The sequence below is a fragment of the Sus scrofa genome, chromosome 4, assembly GCF_054392235.1.
Source record: "Sus scrofa isolate SSC_HxYL_T2T_F1_AM1 chromosome 4, Sscrofa_HxYL_maternal_Yorkshire_Landrace_v2.0, whole genome shotgun sequence".
NCBI classification, from domain to species: domain Eukaryota; kingdom Metazoa; phylum Chordata; class Mammalia; order Artiodactyla; family Suidae; genus Sus; species Sus scrofa.
The window spans coordinates 61012692-61028013 of NC_139386.1; the positions used below are offsets into that span (position 1 = coordinate 61012692).

General features: G+C 36.3%; 1 protein-coding gene across 2 annotated transcripts in view; it reads left to right on the plus strand.

Moving 5' to 3' along the window:
* MRPS28 (mitochondrial ribosomal protein S28) overlaps positions 1-14831 on the plus strand; it is a 95733-nt gene extending 80902 nt beyond the window's left edge. The window contains exon 4 of one of the 2 annotated variants that reach the window (XR_014842727.1): positions 14541-14831. Coding sequence is in view for 1 of the 2 variants with exons in the window: in NM_001185168.1 (NP_001172097.1) it covers positions 14541-14709 (169 nt within the window). In the remaining variant the exon portion in view is untranslated. 2 annotated transcript variants of the gene reach the window in all.
* The last annotated feature ends 491 nt before the right edge of the window (positions 14832-15322 follow it).

Below are 15322 nucleotides of genomic sequence, written 5' to 3' on the forward strand. Positions count from 1 at the left end.
CTCAACGAGGTCTCTACTTCATCCCCCCACCTCAGGGACACTGGGTCTTGTCCTTCTATTTAAAACACTGTAGATTGCATGAAATCTGCAGACATTGTTCTGATTCTTTTATGAAAGGTTTTTCTCTCTCTGACCCTCTCAGCCCACTTAGGCCACTGTGATAACAATCTCTTAAGTGTTTGGACTTCCAAAAGGCATTTGATACAGTCACATCTCTTGTTGAAAGGGCATAGAAATCAGGACTGACCTGCTAAATTAGTTCTACATCCCACTGAGGGAATTGGTTGAAGGATGGTTTTTCACTCCATTTTTGCCTCCATAGATTGGGAGGGGGCAGGATAGTTTCGCTGTTTCTTGTTGGTATCCCCTTACCCTGGTTGAGCAGATATTTGTTGAAAATTCAGTAAACTTATTTAATAAGTAACTAATTCAGAGAGACAGAAATAAGACTAAAAGAAAGGAAACTCTAAAAATGTGTTGGTCCAATGAATTTAGAAGTCTTCTATTCCCTTAATGTAGTCAAAAGTGCAGGTGTTAGGAATCTAGAGACAGAGGTTCTGCCATTGAAGGACATTATTAAGGACATTTTAGAGACAGGATAATCAGGAGATAACATCTGCCATAAGGCAATTCTCAAGCTAAATTTGACTGCTGTGTTATATGCTAGCAAGTGTTAGGTTTTCAAGCACTGTGTGTGCTTTTTGGAAATTTTTTGGTCGTGAAAATATATTTGTAACTGCAGTAATCCTTCTATGGCCTACCTAAAATGATCTAGCCCTTTGTTTAATCTTTTCAGTTTTTATAGTGGAATAACAACTTTGCTCATTTCATATTTGATATTGAAAACATGTAGTTCTAACTTTGACCTTCTATGTAATATCTATACTGCACTGCATGCCTTGTTAGGGAAATTAAAACTTGAATTGAGCAGGATTCAACTTGGCCCCCAAACTGCCATGAACCACTCATTTGGAATTTGAGACAAAGAGTTAGAGAATATAATTTATGAACATTTTAGCCAATGTTTTTTGAACCAGTCCCATTTGAGGAGCTTTTTCTAAATATGCATGACTCTCCAGCTCTACCCTATTGATTTTGATGGAGTAGGTCTTGGTTGGACCCAGGGCATCAATATTTTTTTAAAAAAAGAAAAAATTGTGAAAAGCTTCCAAAGACAATTGATTGTATTTTATCTCAGAGTTCCTTATAATGTCACCAAGTCTGTCCCTATAAATCAAAAAGTAACCCCTGGATTTTATTCTCCTCTCTCAGCCCCAGATTCAGACTCCAAGAAGCCCTTCAATGAGTTTTATTTTCTTTTTACTTCTCTTATATATTTTTAAGATTGCCATCAGACCTGCCTATTTGTATGGTATTCTAGTTGTCTTTAATAAAATTATGTTTGAAGTTATTATCCTTTCAGTTAAGCTTTATATAATTATCAAGGCAGTGAATTTTATAATATTATAAAATTATATAATAACACACTGTTTACTGAGTGTGTGTTATGTGTCAGGCACTTCCCGTACCTTATAATACATTAGGTATCACATCAACCTTGCCAGTCGCTCTGTATTGAACCCTCACTTTACAGATGAATAAACAGTCCACATAAGGTAAATTTCTTGTACTCACTCACAGGCAAACCTAGACCTTTCAATAACTTTCTAAAGCCCATATTCCTTCCTCTGTTCTACAGTAACAAAACTTATCTCTGGCAATAAATGTATGTATTTCCTTCTCTCATAAAATAAAAATTGCATATGCCACAAAATGTATCCTTTTTTGCTTAGATGCTGTCATTCTGGCCCCAGCTGTGATCTAATGCTAGTCATCAAGCATATCTCAGGTGCCCGAAAGCATTTATTCCTTCTGTTTCCTTTGGATTTTTTTTTTTTTTTTTTTTTTGTCCCCTCCAAATATATACACATATTCTAACCAGCAACAACTATTCTGTCTTGGATTTTTGTTTTATAGAAATAGACTTGACCCATCTTATTCTTTTAACTCTGAGAAAGGATTTTAACTCATTATTGATGCTATATGTAATATATTACATTACATGCATATTCCACATTACTGAAAGGTGAAATTATTTATGGGATGTTTTTAAATGTTCCATTTTTACATTTCACAGAATAAATCATTACTTGAATAAGAGACAAAACTTCTGCTTGTGGTGGCACAAAATACGCAAAGTAAGGTTTAAAAAGAACTTGGTTTAAGGGAAAAACGTAATCATACATTTATATTAGAATTGCAGAAAAAGATTAAAATCCTTATCTAGGATAATTGCAACTTTAGGAAATGCATTTCTGTATTATGAACAATATTTGTTGCCTCTTTCCATGAAGGCATGTAGATTGCCCGTTGCCAGTTGATAGGCGTTTCTTTTGGCCTAGTTGATAGGCACATTCTGTGTAGTATTTTTAAGAGATAATCATTTGTTTTTTTCAGAGGGCTAATTCAGGTAGCAGAAGTTATGATCATAATAATTTTTGTTTTCCATTTACATCATCTAGTGGCCTGGGATAATAAATTAGGACTTTAAGATTTATATTTTTAATTTTAATAACTTGAAATGCCAAGGAGCTCTGGAACTTTATGAGCATTCTCTACCTTTATTTTGTTAACTATGGGTGCTGTGCTTGATAATACAGTATAGATAGCATGGTGACAAGACATCCTTGATAGGCACCTTACAAACTGAGCAGAAGGAAGCAATAGGCTGAAAACACGGTCAAGGAAACATAGAGGATGGTACTTTGATAAAGGAATACAGATCTGAAATACAGCAGACTCTGCATATAAAAGTTTACTTGTTAATTGAATATTTAAAACTACAATAATATTTTATATAACTAATAAAAAGTCTTAAAATTTTGCATTTTGTATGCAATTTAATCAGTTTGCCCTTAAGAGTTTAATCAGTTTGCCCTTAAGAGCTCTCTATCTCAGTTTTTAAGTGCTTAAAATTGTATAAAAGTAGAATTCATTCTCATAGAACTGCAGAAGACCTTAAGTCTGTTCTTTAGGTGATGTTGTTTTCAAAGGTGAAGAAATTGATGCCCAGACAGTTCATTTAGAGCACAAAGTACACAGATTCCCTCATGCACAGGAGCAGTGCTCTTGCTCTTTCTCACTCTTTCACACACAGGGACAAGGCACTGGCTTCACAGAGAGATCAACATTACTGTGAACATTTGTATGAATTAGAAAAAACAAATAGGTGTTAACTGAACCATTAGAAATATTTTAGCTTTTTCTCTTCAAAAAAGAAAACTTTACTTCTAAAGTCTTAAAGCTTTAAATAAAAACTTGTGAGAAAATCAGAAAGAGTTCTAAACTATCCTAACTTATTGAGGTGAAAACTTAAATGGTTAATGATTTCAAAAGAACTGTTTTTAAAACCTATGAGAATTATGATTGCAGCAAGATAGCTAAATTGACTAATTTAGACAGAATCCCTCACAAGATTCTCTCTCGATATTGAGGTTCAGCCCAAATCTTGTGTTTGTGGACTTTGTATTATTTAATATATGTATTTCAAAGAACTAATCAGAGAGATTCTATTTTCAGTCTAAAGAGAATGATTAGCAGCATGCACTGACAGATGTTAAAGAATGTCTGTGGAAAGAGTGTCAAAAACCTCTCCAAAGGAAAGTCTTTAAGCCATGTCCTTAATACAGAAATGCAAAAGCAGATTTAATTGCCCTTTTCCTAAACAGCTCAGACATGCAGGCTCACTTACTATAGCATATGGTCTGTGAAAGTGCTCAGTGAAAGAGAGCAGCCCCAGTGGAGGCGGGGACTGAATCCATTTAGGCTGGAGTTCGCAGAGATCAGTCAGAGGCAAGCACTTGAAGTTAAAGAAACATACCAAGCAGTGAAAACACGGGCTATTTTCATTTTGAACCATGCTCATTGGAGACATCCTATTTGCTTTCATGACAGCAATATTCAGTGGCTTTCATATGAAAAATAGCATTTCCAGAATGCCGATGTCTGAGTTTTTGGGTTTTTTTCTTAATAAAAAACAGGTGTAAAAAATAGTCAACATTGAATAATACCCTGGAGATTTTTTTCTGGTAATTTAATTAATTATTTGTTACCACTGAAAGTAACAATTTTTCTAGTAGGGAGCAATGAAAATAATGAGTTAAATGGCAGCACCATGGCTTACATTATATTTCAAAGGGAAGACATTATGAGACCACATGAAATGGTAACTTCTTATCACCCCTAAAGGGATTAGGTTTATAGTTCTTGCAAGAGGTCAGAGATAACTGACAACTTAAGAAAAGGACAAGGAAAGCAACTCTGAATCCTTTTATACAACTTTGTGGTATTAAGCAAGTGATTTCCATGTATCTTAATTTTCTATCTGTAACATGGAGGATGCTATCTTTATGGAGAATTTTGTTTTAACCTCTAAATATCTAAAAGATTGTTGTTACTGTATGTCCAGTACAATGTCACACAGATTTGAGGAAAAATACAGAAAGTAACAAAAAGGAAGCAAATATTTTAAGAGTTAGGAATAGCAAACATGGATCTGATGACTTATTATTGCTGGATCTAACTGCTAATAGCTATTTATTACCACAAATTATTTCTAAGTGCTATTTTTCTTGTAAAACTAGCCTGTCTCCCACAGTATTACATATTGTAGGACAAGTATGCATACTATTTTTATTGTCAATTTGGTTTTTTGGGGGTTTTTTTGTCTTTTGTCCTTTTTAGGGCCGCACCCACGGCATATGGAGGTTCCCAGGCCAGGGATCCAATAGGAGCTGTTGCTGCTGGCCTACCCCAGAGCCATAGCAACACCAGATCCAAGCCATGTCTTCGACCTACACTGAAGCTCACAGCAGTGCCAGATCCTTAACCCACTGAGTGAGGCTAAGGATCAAACCCTCAACCTCATGGTTCCTAGTCGGATTTGTCTCCACTGTGCCATGACGAGAACTCCATCATTATCAATTTGAAATTGTCTAGAGCTATACTGTCAAGTGGCTATTTAAATTTAATTCAAATTCAATAAAATTTGGGATTTCTGTTGTGGCTCATAGAGTTAAGAACCTGACATAGTGTCCATGAGGATGCACGTTCCACCCCTGGCCTCACTCAGTGGGTTAAGGATCCAGCATTGCCACAAGCTGCAGCCTAGGTTACAGATGCAACTCAGATTTGGCATTGCTGTGGCTATGGCATAGGCTGTAGCTGCAGCTCCAATTTGACCCCTAGCCCAGGAATTTACATATGCTGCACATGCGGTCTTAAAAAAAAAAAAGAGACTTAAATAAAATTGGAAACTTGGTTCCTCAATCACATTAACCATAGTTCAAGTGCTCAATGACCGCATTATATAGAATGTTTCTGTCATCACAGGAAGTTCTGTTGGGCAGCAGTGTTTTGGTATTATCAATATTACTAATATTTTAATTAAGTTTTTATCAATGCATTTCACAGAAAGGTGAGAAGATAAATCATATATTTTTAGTTAGCACCTGTAGAGGAGACTGATCCCTTCCCAATGCAAAGATTAAGCCAAAGTTTAAACCGTGAAGAAGTTATGTGTAGCCCGTGTAGCAAGATACAAAATTGAAATGGCAGTGTTGTTTGTGGCGGTGTGATTTTCTGAAATAGTGAACAACATTCTTGCTAACATTCTAGACAAAGTCAGACTTCCATCAATTTACAGTAATCACATTCTTCGAAATTTAGTATACACTTAAACTCATTTTTAAAAGACTCTTTTTTATATTTAGCAGATAGAATTCTAGACTTAGATAATTATAAGCACGTTTTTCACCTGCTTTCAGTATCTAGCACCGATGCAGGGCAGCTCTGTTGTACAGAGGAGTCCTGTGCATTACAGAAGGTCTCCATCCCATCCACCCTACAAAATGTCAGCCTGATTATTGTGACAACCAAATAGCACCCCTGAACATATTTAGCACAGTTTGGTATAAATAAAGCTTTATGGTATAAATATTCAAGATGGTGGACCCATTCAGCTTTGTAAGAAGAGTCACTTTAAGCCTGTTCCTTTGTTGGATACCTTTTACCATGTTTTTAATTTTATTTATTTACTTATTATTTAAGTCAAAGTACAGTAAATTTACAGTGTTGTGTTTCTGGTGTGCAGTAAAGTGATCTTATACATATATACACTCTTTCATATTCTTTTCTATTATAGTTTATTATAAGATATTAAATATGGGAGTTCCCTTCATGGCTCAGCAGAAACGAATCTGACTAGTATCCATGAAGACTCTGGTTCGATCCCTGGTCTCACTCAGTGGGTTAAGGAGCCGGCATTGCCATGAGCTGTGATGTAGGTTGCAGACAAGGCTGGGATCCTGCATTGCTGTGGCTGTAGTATAGACCAGCAGCTACAGCTCCAATTAGACCCCTAGCCTGGGAACCTCCACATGCCACAAGTGTGGCCCTAAAAAGACAAAAAGAAACAAACAAACAAACAAACAAAAAAACAGGTATTAAATACTAGTTCCCTGTGCTAAACAGTAGGACCTTGTTGTTTATTTTATATATAGTAGCTTGTATCCGCTAATCCAAAGTTCTAATTTATCCCTTTCCTCTTCCTTTCTGTATTTTTTAAATTGAAAATATTACACTGCTGTGGACCTAATTCTCTTTTAACACCTGCCTTTATTCACTCCTAATAGGGTTAAGCTTAAAAAAGTAACTAGGGGTAATGAAAGAAAAAAATCCTTCTTTACATACGTCATGGACTTTTGTCCTATCTCCATTGGAAAGTGAGGCTGTGGTGAAGGTTGGCCCTACCACTTGCCAACTATGTGGCTGTGAACAGTAGCCCAGTGAGCTTGTTCATTGAAGACCTAGGTTTCCTTAAGAAATACATTGGAAATAAAACAACAGAAATAATTATCACAAGGTCATGTTGTTGTATAGACAGAATGAGAACCCATTTCTTTTACCTGAAGAAAAAAGTCTTAAAATCTAGAAGAAAATTTCTTAACCTTAGAGGTCCATATATTACCTTCAGGTAGCCTGTGAACCTCTTGAAATTGTAGCAAAATTATGTTTATGAGCACTTATGCAGTTTTTAGAGAAAGAATACAGACATATAATCAAAGGAATGAGGAAAAAATAAAAGCACAATACAACCTCATTATAGAACGAAAACATAGAGAAGATGGAGTTGGGTCTATGAAGAAAGGCGATGGTTGATTAGAAGTTAAGTCTATATTGAAATGTTAAATTTAAAAAGAAGCTGAAAAATGCTTCTTGCAAGAACAAATTATGAGCCTGTCAAAATGATCATCTTCCCCTTCCAAGAAATAGTATGTGCTAAAAATAGATTCATTGCTGGCTTAACTCCATCAAGAATTAAAAAAGGAAAAGTGATAGGAGGTAGGTAAAATTAGGTAACTCTACCTGCTTCTTAGTATTTCTTGAGGCACTGTCAAAAAAAGAATACTAGAATAGATAAGTCACTGTGACCCTTTTGTGACTGACCTTATACTCTATTTTCTTGTTTTTAGTTGTATTGTGATTACTGCTGGGCAATGTGGACTGTTAAGTGTGTAGTTTTCTGAATTTTACTTGCTTTTTTTCAGTGCTATTTTGCCTCACATCCTCAAGGGAAATTCAATGTTCGTTGTAAAAGAAATTGTTTTCTTTTTTTGCTTTTTAGAGCTGCACCTATGGCATATGGAAGTTCCCAGGCTAGGGGCCGAATCAGAGCTATATCTGCTTGCCCACACCACAGCCACAGCCACAGCATTGGCAACACAGTACCCAAGCTGTGTCTATGACCTGCAGCTTAGCAACGCCGAGATCCTTAAGCCACTGAGCAAGGCCAGGGATGGAACCCGCGTCCTCAAGGATACTAGTCCAGTTCCTTACTGCTAAGCCACAACGGGAAGTCCAGATATTTTCTTTTTTTTGTAGAACATTTCTAATACATTTTTAAGGGAAGAATGTCTACACAATTGTATACGTCATATTTGAGTCAAAACAAATTATTGAAATTTTTCCATCCCAAAGCTTACCTTTTAGAGGAATCCTTTATTGATTTAATTGTAGCTTGGAATTATATCTAGAAGTGCTCTTGTATTCTCCATCACGCCAAGGCTGAAATATCAGGTGCCACTGGGTTTGTTTTGATTGTGATGGTGGTGGTAGTGATTGATGATGATAGCTAACATTGATAAGCATTTATAAGATGCTAAGTCATTTCATGCTTATAAGAACCAACCTAGGAGAAGGCATAATTGTTATTCCCATTCTACAAATGAGGAAGCTGAAAAAGAGAGATCAAGTAACTAGCTCAGAGTTGCATATTTATGCAACAGAACTGGGCACATACCTAGTCCTCTGGCTCTAAAGTCCACACTCCTAACCACCACATTGCCTCTTCTGGCTTTTTTTTTACTTAGGCCAAAACCTTTGAATAAAATGACCACTTAGGAACTGCATACCAAGGGGGAGGGGGAGGGACAGATTGGGAGTTTAGGATTAGCAGAAGCAGACTAGCATGTATAGGATGTATAAACAGCAAGGTCCAACTGTATATCATAAGGAATGTATAAAACTGAGTCACTTTGCTATGTGACAGAAATTAACACCACATTGTAAGTCAGTTACACGTCAATAAAATTTTTAAAAATCTTAAGAAAATTATTTCATTACAAAACATTAATAAAGAATAAAGGCTCTAGAGCCAGACTTCAAGAGCCTGAATCCTGGCATGTGGCTTCACCTCTTGTACTTCTTAGGATGAGATGACAGAGGTACCTGCTGAATAGGGTTGTGTGAAGACTGACTTGTATAACACATGAAGCACTTAGATCAGTGTCAGGTACACGAATTCTCAAAAACTTTTCTTATTATTACTATTATTATTAAAAAGAAACCATCTCAAGAAGTAGAGTTGTTAGGCTTAGACTGGGACTGAGAGAGAACAAAATTTTTCCAGAGGCCAAACCAAGTCCCGCCCTTTGTGACAACATGAGTGCCCCTTGAGGGCATTATGCATGCCTAAGTGAAATAAGTCAGCTAGAGAAAGACAAAAGTCTGCATGGTATCACTTATATGTGGAGTTAAAAAAAAAAGTCAAATTCATAGAAACAGTAGAAAGTGGTTGCCAGGGGATGGGGAAAACAGGAGAAGTTGGTAAAAGGGTACAGACTTTCAGCTCTTCAATTACTAAGGTCTGAGGACCTAACGTACATCACGGGACTATAGTTAAAAACAATGTGGTGTATAGTTGAAATTTCCTAAGAGAGTAGAGCTTAAATGTTCTTATCAAAAGCAAAACAGAACCAAAAAACAGCTATGTGAGGGGATGGATGTGATCACTCCATTCGGGGAATCCTTTTATGATGAAACAGTATATCAAATTGCCATGATGTACCCTTTAAGTATCTTACAAATTTTTGTATGTCAATTATACATCAATGAAGCCAAAATCAAAAAAAAAAAAAAAAAGACGACTGTATGAACAATCTTGGGAAAGAGCTTAAAGAGCTTACTGGCATATTCATTTTAAATCTTGTTATGGGGAACAATGGAAACCCAAATGGGAAGCCTAAGTAGTAATAAGTGATTATCAAAGACTGTGGTACTGAAGGTTCACCTCCAATTACATTGGCAGAAATGGAGTTCTCAGAAATACATTACTTATTTCTTCATTTCCCCTTAATAAAGTGTCCCAAAGTTAAAGCAAGGATAAATTCCACTTTAATTGTATGGCTGCTGTTCCTGTTGAGGGCAAAAGATGCTAATGTTTCTATGTCATTTTTCAGAAAGGACAGTCTGTATGTGGGAGAGGCAGCCCTCCCTCCCCACCAGCTGTGAGTGGGCTTTCTTCAAGCGATTCTTTTTAGGTGCATTTTGCAATTATATATTGTCATTGCCTGACTTCTTTTTGTTTGTTTATCTTAATTACTCACCTGAAGGCTGTTAATGGTGACCACAAAGTTCTGTCAGAGGTCCTCATTTTACTGGCTGTGTGTGTGTATGTGTGTAGGATGTTATATTCTGTATACAACACTAGGCCAGATATTTCTCAAATGTTGTTCAGAGAAGACTGCATCAGAATCACCTGGGAAGCTTGATAAAAGGTCAAATGCCCAATTCCCACCTCAGATTTGCCAGCTTACTCTCTGAGGTTGCTTCCCTCATTTGCATCTTTAATAAGCACCCCAGGTGCTTCTGATGTCCTGGGAAGTGAAAAACCACAGCATAAAAGGTTCCATTGAGTGAATGGTATACATCAGATACCACAGGAGATATAGATGTGGATTCCAGCCATGCCCTTAACCAGCTTATAGTCTGCTAGGGAAGATATCATAGAAATAATGCAGAGTGAAAATTAGGTACCAGGGAAATAGAAACAGCTACTTCCAGATAGCAGAAGTCCGAGAATCTTCTAGAAGTGTTTTGTTTAGTGCACAGTATGTGTATGTGGATAATTCTTCATTCATTTGGCATACATAAAGGCCTGCAGTTGGCTTTTCATCTCCTTTACCAACTAACTGGGTAACTTCTAGAATTTCCCTAATTTTTAGAGATGACGGCAAAACCCTCATATTATTAAAGGCTATGGGACCTAAAAATAGGACAGTTTTGCTTTCCATAAGTTACCAAGCACACTGATCATTCATGGTGTTTTTTATTTTAATTAACCAATTAATTTGTGCTTTTTAGGGCCACACCCTTGGCGAATGGAAGTTCCCAGACTAGGGGTCCAATCAGAGCTGTAGCTGTCGCCCTATAACCACAGCCACAACAATGCAGGATCTGAGCCTCGTCTTCTACCTACACCACAGCTCATGGCAATACCAGATCTTCTCCCCACTGAGTGAGGCCAGGGGTTGAACCGCTTCCTCATGGATGCTAGTCGGATTTGTTTCTGCTGCATCACAATGGGAGCTCCCTATTTTATTTTTTAACAGGAGATCGTTAGCATTTATATGACACAGAACCGTCTACACCAAGAGCTTCACCTTCAGTGTTACTATGCTGAGAAATGTTGTCCCAAATGTTTGTGAATGTTCAATTCTTTTTATAAAAAGTCACTGTTCCCCTTCATCATGGTTAGTTTATAGTGCACCTGTGAGTAATACTCCTAAAAATAAGTAAAAAGAAATAGGCTAACTATGAACAATAGAAAGAGAAAAAAAAAAAAAAAACCCAACATTTATTAGCTATGGTGTGCCAGGCATTGTGCCAAGCAAACTTCAGAGAGGTTAAGTAAATAAACCAAGCCACACAGCTGCTAAAACCAAGAGAATTTTCCAGAAAGTCTAGATAATCGGTGAGGTGTGGTGGCTTTTGTCAGTAAGCATCTCCTTAATTAATTTGCTGCCAGACATTTGAGTATCTGCTGCATTGGCACTGGAAGGATACAGAGGGAAATACAGTGCCAGATCTGGGGGAGCATAGAGTCTAATGAGAAATCATAGATTTTCATAGATAACCAGTACAGCTAAATCAAGGGCACTGACATTTATATTTACTCTGCTGTGCTTACTATGATTGATAATATAATCAATATATTATCCCATTCAACTCTCCCAGCAAACCTGTGAAGGGTCAAAATCTGTTCTATAGGTAAGGAAATTGAGGTTCTGAGAAAGTTGATTTCTCAAGACTACCCAACTAGTAGTATCAGGGTTCAGATTTGAATCCAAGTCTATGACTACAAAATCTTTATCTTCCTGGGGAGTTCCAGTGACAGAATCTGCATTCTAGTAAGAGAAACATGAGGCTCTTGGGAGCTGCATTTGATGCATCCTACCTGGATACTTAGGAATCAATAGGACTTATTGAGAAGGAAAGTCCAAGCTGTGCTGGCAACAGAAGCAAAGGTGCAGAGGAGTAGAAGTGTGGGAATGGATATTAGGCCATATCCATGTAAGTAGAGCAGTGTGGAGCCCATAGTGAGAGGAGACTGGGAGGGATCTTGTCATACCTCAACCTTTAGCTAAGGATCAGGAGACTTAAAGGACCAAGCTCAAGAAATATGTGTTTGAAAATGAACAAAACAATAACTAATTGTATGTTGCAGGAGACAAGGGTAGGGAGAAGGGTCAGCCTGAATCAAAGCTGATTAAATGAACCACTATGAGTAGTGCTGTGAGGACAACTGGAAAGATCCACTAGAACACAGGTTACAGCTCCAACTAATGTAGAAAATAGTGTTCAGCTTTACCTCGTCTGAGAACTAACCCTATTCTCCTGTGGTTAATTTATATGAAATATGTTCTATAATTGCTGTTTTCTAAGAATACAAAACTATACCTTAATTAATATTCTAGGATATCTCTAATTTTTTTAAACAAAGGCAGAAAATATCTATGCTGTCAGATAGAAAACATAAATATACACACGCATATACACATACATGCGCATAGAACTAGGAAATGTGACTAACGTCATGATTTTCCAGATTTTACAAAAGCACATTTCCTCCTATAGTCAGAAAAAAAAAACTTAAAAATAAAAAGCCAAATAGCCTATACATTTACTTAATGAACCACCTATAACTTCCTTCAGAATACCTAATCAAACATTATATGGAGACTCTTCATTGTATGTTCTACCAAAATAATTTTCCAGTGACTCTTTTAGATAACTTTGTTTCTTCATTTTCTGTTTATATAAAATTATTTTAATTTCAATTTTAAAATTAGAGTACTTAAGGTATATATTTAGATTTTGTTTTTATTTTTTAAAATAGTTATTTCCCCGGTACAACTTTTTTTTTCTACTATATAGCATGGTGACCCAGTTACACATACATGTACACATTCTATTTTCACACATTATCATGCTCCATCATAAGTGACTAGGCGTATTTCCCAGTGCTACACAGCAGGATATCATTGCTAATCCATTCCAAAGGCAATAGTCTGCATCTATTAACCTCAAGCTCCCCAACCACCCCCCTCCCTCCCCCTCCCCCTCGGCAACCACAAGTCTATTCTGCAAGTCCATGATTTTCTTTTCTGTGGAAAGTTCATTTGTGCCTTATATTAGATTCCAGATATAAGTGATATCATATGATATTCGTCTTTCTCTTTCTGACTTACTTCACTCAGTGTGAGAGTCTCAAGTTCCATCCATGTTGCTGCAAACGGCATTAGTTTGTTCTTTTTTATGGCTGAGTAGTATTCCATTGTGTATATATACCACCTCTTCCGAATCCAATCATCTGTCGATGGACATTTGGGTTGTTTCCATGTCTTGGCTATTGTGAATAGAACTGCAATGAACATGCAGATGCATATGTCTTTTTTAAGAAGTTTTTTCTGGATATATGCCCAAGAGTGGGATTGCTGGATCATATGGTAGTTCTATGTATAGATTTCTAAGGTATCTCCATACTGATCTCCATAGTGGTTATACCAGCTTACATTCCCACCAAAAGTGCAGGAGGGTTCCCTTTTCTCCACACCCCCTCCAGCATTTGTTATTTGTGGACTTATTAATGACGGCCATTCTGACTGGTGTGAGGTGGTGTCTCATGGTAGTTTTGATTTGCATTTCTCTAATAATCAGTGATGCTGAGCATTTTTTCATGTGCTTGTTAGCCATCTGTACATCTTTCTTGTGAAAATGTCTATTCAGGTCTTTTGCCCATCTTTCCATTGGGTGATTGGCTTTTTTGCTGTTGCGTTGTATAAGTTGCTTGTATATTCTATAGATTAAGCCCTTGTCGGTTGCATCATTTGAAACTATTTTCTCCCATTCTGTATGTTGTCTTTTTGTCTTATTTTTGGTTTCCTTTGCTGGTTTTCTCTTTTGGAGAACTTTGTTTCTTCATTTTCTGTTTATATAAAATTATTTTAATTTCACTGTTAAAATTAGAGTACTTAAGGTATATAGTTTAGATTTTAAAAGATCTGTGGTTTTCATTCAGTAGAGATATTTTCACTGTCTAATACCTTTTCATAATCTTGATATTAAACTCATGAAATAATTGATCAAGGAAAAAGACATATAAGTATCAGTTTTCATTTGGTTTTATAAAATACTTGAATATTTGTTGACCAAATTGAGCCATCATGCATGTCATAGCCAGCATTATCCTTTAATTACAGTAGATCCGCAATACTAAGTACCTTGCACTTAGACTTTTTTCCATTTTCTGTTTGTAAAATTTCTTTTACTTTAAAAGAAGATTTTAATTTTAGAAGACAAAATGTTTCTGAAAACATTTTTTCCCTTTGGTACTCTTTGACTTTAAAAATGAATGACATTAAAATAAATGTCAGTTTCAAGAACGGATTTGTTTGAATTTCAGTTTGGAATACATTTTTATTCTGGTTATAAAATCTGTAAAGGCAACTTTGAGGTGAAAATTCTGATACAGCTAAATAGCTTTTCTGTCAAAAACAACTATTTCTCAGGTACTAGTGTTAATTTCTTTACCTTGAGCCAACACAAATTAAAATTAGAATTTGGATTTTACGTCAAACTAGTTGTTCATTTTATGACATACAGAATTAATGGCATTTTTTTTTTTTTCCCTTACTATTTAGGAAATACCAGAAAGGAACCAGAGTCCGACTGCGACTATTAGATCTTGAACTCACATCTAGGTTCCTGGGAGCAACAACAGATACAACTATCCTAGAAGCTGATGCAGTTCTGTTAGGACTCCAGGAGAGTAAAGACTCAAAATCAAAAGAGGAACGTCATGAAAAATAAAAGAACTTTGCTTAGTGCATTCCCTCCTTTTTTGTTGAACCCAGGTATTATTCATCAAGAATGCAATTAGACAATTATGAGTAAATGATTGAAAGGCATAATAAATGGAAGCTATAATTATAGCCCTTATTTGTTAGAATTTTCTTTAGCTGTATCTCCCCTCCCCCTATTTTATACCCATTCTTTCCTTTGATTGGGATAGTGTAAAGTGCACTGAGAAATCCTGTCATTCAGTAAATATGTTTTGAGTGCTCTCTATGTTCATGACACTGTTCTAAATACCAAAGAAATAGCAGTAAACAAATTAGACAGAATTTGCCCACCCAGCAGAGCTTACCTTTGGCTAGGGGAAATTGACAACAAATAAGTAAAATATGTAGTATGTTGGACCGTGATGTGTGCCAAGGACAAAAATAGAGCAGGAAGGACAGAGGACTTCAATTAACATTTTTTCCAAGGAAGACATAGACAGATGGACAAGAGGTACATAAAAAGATGCTCAACATCAGGGACATGTATCAAAACCACAATGAGAACCTCATATCTGTTCAAACGGCTGTCATCAAAAAGCCAAGAAATAACAAGGGTTGGCAAGGATGTGGAGTTTTAAAGG